This window comes from Mastomys coucha, unplaced genomic scaffold (genome assembly GCF_008632895.1).
Source record: "Mastomys coucha isolate ucsf_1 unplaced genomic scaffold, UCSF_Mcou_1 pScaffold11, whole genome shotgun sequence".
Lineage (NCBI taxonomy): Eukaryota > Metazoa > Chordata > Mammalia > Rodentia > Muridae > Mastomys > Mastomys coucha.
Genome location: NW_022196893.1, coordinates 8,377,276 through 8,385,143, shown reverse-complemented (window position 1 = coordinate 8,385,143; position 7,868 = coordinate 8,377,276). Strand labels below are relative to the sequence as shown.

The window sequence follows — 7,868 nt, the reverse complement described above, 5'->3', positions numbered from 1 at the left end:
CCAGTCCTCTGAGCTGCACTGAAGAGGAAGAGATCACTGAATCAGGATGTCACGAAACTGTTTGAGCTCCTGCAACTTCTGCTCCAGCTTCTGAGCTTGCTGCCGCAGCTCTGCAGCATACTCTGACTTAGCACCCTCATGCAAATGCTTCGAGTCTTCCACAAGTCTGACCACATCCCGCAGGAGGGAGAAACCTGCGGTGGCTGCACCCATGATCCGGGCTCCTTTGGACATGGCCATAGCAGTACCTCCAAAGGCTTTCTGCACCTGTTTAGTATTTCGGGCAGATATCTTCCCTGTGGTCATGAGACGTTTGGCATTATTTGCTAGGCGAGGGTTGGCTTTGGCCAGCTGAATGGCATTAATGTTCTTCTGGATGCCTCTTATGTTCTGGATGGAATTTGTAGTTAAAGAAAGAATTCTGGTGCCACTCTGATCCAAAACATCTTTCATGTTCTTCATTATGTCTTTGTTGGTTGGCACCAGGTTGCTGGCTTCAGCTTCAGCAGACACCGAACTCACCTTTTCCACAATGCTTGTGGAAACACTTGTCACAGCCGCTGCTGCCCCCAGCCCCAAGCCAGTGGCTGACAGTGCCAGACTGACTCCTGCTGTCACAGGTGCCAGAGCCAGACCAAGGATTGTCAGGACTCCGGACACAGCGCTGCTGGAGCTGGCCACCACCTGTGAGATGGTGCAGTCCCTGTGCACCTTGTCAACCTTGTCTGCCAGAGCGTGGAGCTTACTGATGTGCTCCTCAAGCTCCAGCTTCACCTGAGGATAAGCATTGAAGAGCATCTCCTTGTGCCACAGGACATTTTGGAGCTCATCTTCATCTTCTGCATCAGTATCAGCTAGAGTCTCACCTAGGGCTTCACTCAAGGCATCATCCTCTTTCCTGTAACAGGAGAGGCAGCTGAGCAAGGAAGACAGCTCATAAAGTAAGGTCTTCCCAGGCAGTGGTGGCACACACCTTTAATCCCAGCACTTGGGAGGCAGAGGCAGGTGTATTTCTGAGTTGGAGGCCAGCCTGGTCTACAGAGTGAGTTCCAAGACAGCCAGTGCTACACAGAGAAACCCTGTCTCAAAAAACAAAAGGGGTGGTGGTGGAGGAAAGTAACACCTGTCCTGTGGGAACCACAAAGCATTCACTGTGAAGCACAGGGGAATGTTACAGCTGTATAAGCTCTTTCTTACCGGGATGAGCACACTTGACAAATCACACTATTGTTAGTTCCTAAGGACACAGTGAGTTCAAAACCTTCTATAATTGTCCTTTTATTTTATTTTATTTTTATGAGTGCTTCTCTTGCAGGTATGTCTGTGTTCCATGTGACCAGCTGGTGCCAGTGGAGGGCAAAGGAAGGCATTGGATCCCTAGAACTGTAGTTCCAAACAGTTGTGAGCCACCATGAAGAGGCTGGGAAGTGACCTCAGTCATCTGGAAGAGCAGCCTGTCCTCTTCATGGCTGAGCTGCCTCTCTCACCTTCCAGCACAACCTTTTATTGCTAGACATTTAGTAAGGGAGCCTTCCCTTCAAGGTCAATGTCATCACAACTAAAAAACTTCTCCCTAGGAACTCTAAATAAAGAAAGGCAAAGTTAGAGAGAGAGGGGGAGAAAAAACCCTTTAATTGAGGGAACATGAGTGTTCCATGAAGAGTCCCTCTGGTAAGAACAGCAAGTTTTTGACCTCAGCTGGTGGGACATGGCCTGTGTGTCCTACAGTGTCCTGCTGGTCAGCAGTGTCCATGTTTGCCTGGAGCCTTGTGCTGAGAGACTCTGCAAGTTGCACATCCCTAAGAGAGAAACTTTAGATAGGACATTCTTTGAAGCTGGAGGTTCTTTTTACACTGTAATCGTGTGTACTCTTGAGTGGATGGGACAGCTCACAGCTAAGGTTTGTCCACTCAAAAGACAGCATGTAGTTTTCCTTCCCAGCTGTGTGTGATGGTAAAGAATCATGAGTGGATTCCCATTCACATGTGGGGAATTCCCATGCACATGTGGGGAATCCCCATTCACATCTGGGGAATTCCCATTCACATGTGGGGATTCCCATTAACATGTGGGGATTTCCATTAACATGTTGGGAATCCTGTTCAAATGTGTGGGGAATTCCCATTCACATGTGGGGAATCCTGTTCAAATGTGTGGGGAATCCCCATTCACATGTGGGGAATCCCCATTCACATGTGGGGAATCCCATTTACATGTGGAGCATTCCCATTCACATGTGTGGAATCCCCATTCACATGTGGGGAATTCCCATTCACATGTGGGGAATTTCCATTCACATTTGGAGATTTTGCCTTTTCTAGGTGAGGAATCTCCATTCACATGTAGTCCCATTCCCAAGACATCTCACTGTCCTTCTGTAACATGTTTCACTAGGAGGCAAAATTCAGGAGTCAGGACATGTAGGTTCCTAAGGAGTTCTCAGTAAGGAATTCTCAGCCTGAGAAAGATGAGGTGTGTGGGGGGATTTTACTGTCACTTGTGACCCCAGAGGAAGGAGACACTGAAGGCATTGACTTCCAGAAGGGAGCGAGACCCCAGTCACTCGTAGGGACGGTGTATTTAATGAAGGCCCAGCAAACTTTTGGACACTGAGGTTAGGTTGAGAAGATTTTTTTTCCTTGGGAAAACTTTAAATTTTCTAAACTGTTTCCCAGTATGGATGGACCTGGCTTTCTATGCGTTTCCTGTGCATCTTGCGCTTGCCCTGTGCAGACTTGGCAAGAATTCTAAGTCAGGTTGTGTGAACACCCTACCTCTGATGCTTAACCTCCATCAGGTTCCCATGTCCAGCCGTTGGTGGGTTTGGCCTTGGCTTTCCTCAGTTGGAAGCCCATGAGGTCAGCTTCACTATGCCCCTACTCTCTGCTCTCTGCTGCCCTCACTCAGCTCATCTGCTGTGAGTCTCCAGCTGAATGAACTTACAGAATTGTTCTGTGTCTTTGTCTTAGAGCAGCAGTCGTGAACAGTGTCTTCCTGCTTGTGTTAATGTGTATCAGAATAACTGTTCTTTCCCATGGGAGCTTTCTTGGTGTGTGACACTCCATGTGACCTCTCACATGAGGCACTGTGTCCTGAGGACAACAGAAGATTCTGCTTAAAGCCTTTGAAGGGACCTGGAATGTGGCTAAGTTGGTGCAGTGTTTGTCACACAACAGGAGGACAGGAGTTCAGTCTTCTAGAGGCCACATAGGAAGTTCTGGGCCTGGGCCTGTTTTCTCTGCTTGGGATGCAGGGTCAGGAGAGTCCTCATGCTCTCTGGTCATCCAGATTAGTCACAGTGATGAGTTCCAGGAAAATAAAGCCAATTGTTATTGTAATAGGGCTGGAGAGATAGCTCCTTCATTCAGAACGTATGGTTCTCTTTGCAGAAAAAGTGTGTTCAGGTCCCAGCACCTATACTTGGTGTCTCATAGCTGTAGGGATCTGCTGTCCTCTTTGGGTCTTGATGTACTATGGACTAGACTGTACTATGGGTTAGAGAGCTCACATGCCGTCACTTAATTTCAATACCGTGTATCCTTCAATTTTCCATCTCCAAACATAGTTACCAGGGTTAGGGTTTTTATCAATGAGTTTAGGGACACAACTCAGCCCCAAACACTAGTGACATCATTAAAATAGATCCTGTGACAGGTGCTCAGACACACACTTAACCAGCGTGTCCCTGATCCATTCAAACTCTTATGCATGGTCCTCTAATGCATAAGAGAACCTTATGCATGGTTCTTTTCCCTTCCTGTCTAGAGAGAGAAAGACTTCATTGACTCTTTGGCCAAGTACCTCTCGTTCTTGTCCTGCAGGTCATTTTGGAGCTCATCTTTATCTTCTTTATCAGGATCTGCAGAGATCTCAGCAAGAGCTGCTCGCAAGGCAGCTTCCTCTTCCCTGTAATAGGAGAGACTGATAGAGCGAGACTGCTATAAAGTAAACTCACCCACATGCAAAAACCACACACTTTTAAAAATCTAACTTTCATTGAACACCTACTGTGTGCTGGATGCCTACTGCATACTGGCTTTATGCTGAACCTCCCCACAGACATCATCTTTTTTTTCTCACACGGGAGTGTTTGGGGTGGGGGTTCAACTGCTGCTGCTATGTATTGCAATGCTAAATTCTGTAGTCCAAGATCTAGTTGCCCCAAGGGAATTTCCACCACAACAGCCTTTGTTGGGTAAACTTTGCTCCCAAGTGTAAAAGTATTGGTTAAAAAAAAAAAAAACTGGTGATAGCCAATTCCTGGGGAGAATACAAAGTTTGAGTTACTAAGCAGGCAGTCAAAGGAGAAGGATAGTGAGGAGAGAGAAGAAGAAGGAGAGAGAAGATGGAGATCAGGAGGTCTCTATTAGATGTGGTATACCAGGGGCTCCCAGAACAGTGTTGGAGTGGAAATAAGCCAGGAAGACCCAAACAGCAAGTATTTAGGAGAACACAGTTGGACCAATTTATCCATTAGAGATATAAATTAGAGGTAAATCCCCTGACAATCAATCAATCAATCAATTAATCAATTAATCAATCAATCAATCATAGTTTGTGTCTCACTCATTTGGAAACTAGCCAGGGATAGAAATGATTCAATACGGGGCTGGTGAGATGGCTCAGCGGGTAAGAGCACCAATTGCTCTTCCGAAGGTCATGAGTTCAAATCCCAGCAACCACATGGTGGCTCACAATCACCTGTAATGAGATCGGACGCCCTCTTCTGGTGTGTCTGAAGACAGCTACAGTGTACTTATAATAAATAAATACATAATAAATATTTAAAAAAAAAGAAATGATTCAATACATCTGCACAGGAGCAACTATGTCAGGATCTATCTGTCACCTGTGGCTGCTGCCCCCTTCCTTCAGCCAGAGGCTGTTTCCTGATAGGGAGTAAGGAGGAAATGGTTGCTGAGAAGGAACACATGAACCCTAACTACTTGTCTGCTTGGAGAGAGTATTCCTGCCTGTGAAAAGCCAACCAGGCCTGAACCCTGGCACTGCTAGTGTCCCTCAGGGAGGTGACCTGGACAAATCAACTCCTGTCACAAACTGCTTCCAGGTTTCCTCTTCTGTCATCAGGAGCTGCAGGTCCTCTGTGCTCCTCGTGTCCAGGAGGTACTCAGGCTCAGTGTCAATGAAGCTTTTTCTCTCTAGGTGGGAAGGAAAACTATATGGTTAGAGGGCACTGCACAAGAGTTTGAGTGGGTCAGGGACACACTGGTTAAGTGTGTGTCTGAGCACCTGCCACATGGGATATTCTAATGGTGTCAATAGTCGTAGGGGATGAATGTGTCCTTAAACTAAGTGGTAAAAGCTCTAACCCTGGTGGTAAATAGGGTAAAAGCCCCAGCCCTATTTGGAGACAGAGCCTTTAAGCACACACAATATTGAAATTAAGTGAGGGTGTGTGTGTGAGCTCCTCACCCATCCTGTTAGCGCCCTTACAGAAGCAGGAAGAAACTGCCCTCCCTTCTTCCTCCTTCTCTTTCTTCCCCCCTGTCTGTTTTCTCTTTCCCTGCCACTGTCCCTCTGTCCAGGCACCCAGACAGGACATGGGAACTCCCTGCCAAGCAGGAAGAGAGTGTTCTTTCTCCAGGGCCATCCTGCTGCACTTTGATTGTGAGTGTCGGATTCCAGAGCACTGAGAGGAGAGCTTTATATTTTATTTCTTTATAAGCCACCTGCCCAGCGTGTATTTGCGATGACATCCTGAGGAGACTAATGTACCTGCAAGGTGTCCTGGTCCTTTGCAGGGATTTGTACCTTTTTCAGCTTAGAACAATCAGGAAGTGAGCCCTTCAGCCCCAGGAAGAGGGGAAATCCCAGTGATGGCTTCCAATTACTGTGTCCCTGGTGTTGGCTCTTGAATGTGGATTCACATCTTTTCCTTATTTTTACTTTGTGTATATGAATGCTTGTCTGCATTTATGTGTATACATCATGTGTGTGCCCAGTACCCATGGAATCCATTGGATCCCATGTAGTTTCAGTTTACAGACTTGTGAGCCTGATGTGGGTGTGGGGAACTGAACCCAGGTCCTCTGCAGGAGTAGCAAGAGCTCTTAACTACTGAGCCATTCTCCAGCCCCAAATGTGACCTTCAACACAGGAATGGTCAGTTTTTAATCCTGAGTTTCAACTCCATGGGATCAATAAGTATCTAGGAGTTCAGTAGCCCTTAGCCAGGGGTTGTGAGGGTGCTTCTCCATCTAGTCAGAGTGCAGTGCCTGAGCTAATGAGAGGTTCATAGATTCAGTGCAGTCACCATGAGAAGAGGGCCCTGCCAGAGTCAGGAATTCGCTGGGGGTGTGTCTCTGGGGTTGATGAGCATCCTCTTGTCTTGGATGTTTTTGTTACTGCTTTGTCTATTTTTTTGTCTGCTGCCATGATGTGAACAGCCCAGCCTTCCTTCCTGCCTTTCTACATCCCTGGATGGAGCGATCATGCTATATAGTAAGCAAAATAAATCCATTTTCATTAGTTACAACAATGATTAAAGTGTGTAATACAAGCTTTAAAAAGTAATTACAGTGAATGAATGAATGAACGAATGAAGTGTCTATAGAGCTAATAGAAAAATTTAAAGCATGAAATGGAGTGCTACAAGGTGGTGTATGCTTTTAATCCCAGTGCTTGGGATGCTGAGGCAGGGGGATCGCTGTGTGTTTGAAGACACTTGGATCTGGATCTGGAGCAGGCTGCTTCCAGTCTACACCATGGTGGTTTAAATATGCTTGGTCCATCGAAAGCGGTACTATTAGGAAATGTGACCTTGTTGGAGTAGGTGTGGCCTTGTTGCGTTGGAGGAAGTGAGACCTGTGTAGGTAGGCTCTGAGGTCCTATGTTCACTCTCCAGCCTAGTGTGAAAGAGCTTCCTCCTGGGTGGCTGTGGAACACAGAATCGTCTCCTGGCCACCTTCAGATCAAGATGTAGAACTCTCAGCTCCTCCAGCACCAGATCTGTCTGGATGCTGCCATGCTTCCTCCCATGATGACAATGGACTATACGTCTAAAACTGTAAGTCATCATCAGCCCCAATTTATAAGATTTGCCTTGGTCACAGTTGTCTCTTCACAGCAATGGAAACCCTAAGACATCACCCCCTTGCCTCTTATCCCCTCCCCTTCTGGCTTCCATTTGTCAGGCTGGGTACTGAGGGGCTGACTCCTGGGAATTTATTCAAGACAAAGTGAGGAAGGGGAGCCACTGTGACCCAGGACTGGGAAACTCTCTGCCCTTTCTTGGGGTTCCTATCTGTATCTTTGACTCCCCAGGAGGCACTCAGCACAGAGACTCTAGCAGTCATAGGCCATGTGCAGGAGTAGGAACAAGGCCTCTTACCTGGGGTGCCCATGACAGCTGCTAGGTCTAGGTGTCAGGCAGAGGACTTGACAGGTGTTCCTTACAGCTCACAGGTGTCCAGGCTACAGGAGGCAAAGGTATCCTGTGAGACCAAATGGGGACAGCGTAGTGAGCAGGGATCTGGGACGCACAGTTTTTTTCAATAGTGGCTGCCAAGGACCAAGATAACTTGATCCTCAGTTCTTCTGTTTCCATGGGCTCTGTCACTGCTATTTAAGGACAGTCTTGTGACCCCAGCCCTGCTGTTCTCTCCCCAGTAAGGTGGGGGACTGCTGTCCTGCTGGGGACACTGGAGAGGGCATCAGCTGAGGACACAGCTGTGGGGAAAGAAGAGATTTGTCTAGCCATCTACAGGTGGAAACTGTATGCGTCTTTGTGTGCATGTGTGTGTGTGTGTGTGTGTGTGTGTATGTGTGCGCGAGCACATGCGTGCATGTGTGGTGTGCATGCTTGTGCGTGTGCATGTGTATGGTGTGTGTGTGTGCCACCCTGGATC

The 7,868-nt window shown here is 47.3% G+C and overlaps 1 protein-coding gene across 2 annotated transcripts in view; it reads right to left on the bottom strand.

The window, feature by feature from the left end:
- Positions 1-33: 33 nt before the first annotated feature.
- LOC116081447 (apolipoprotein L2-like) overlaps positions 34-7,868 on the bottom strand; it is a 13,937-nt gene continuing 6,102 nt past the window's right edge. Inside the window, exons 2-5 of one of the 2 annotated variants that reach the window (XM_031358020.1) lie at positions 7,352-7,454; positions 5,033-5,159; positions 3,802-3,906; positions 34-898 (exon numbers count right to left, since the gene is read on the bottom strand). In XM_031358020.1, coding sequence (XP_031213880.1) covers positions 34-898; positions 3,802-3,906; positions 5,033-5,159; positions 7,352-7,364 — 1,110 coding nt within the window. In that variant the 5' untranslated portion in view covers positions 7,365-7,454. The remainder of the gene's footprint in view (positions 899-3,801; positions 3,907-5,032; positions 5,160-7,351; positions 7,455-7,868) is intronic. The other variant, XM_031358028.1, reaches the window with a different exon arrangement.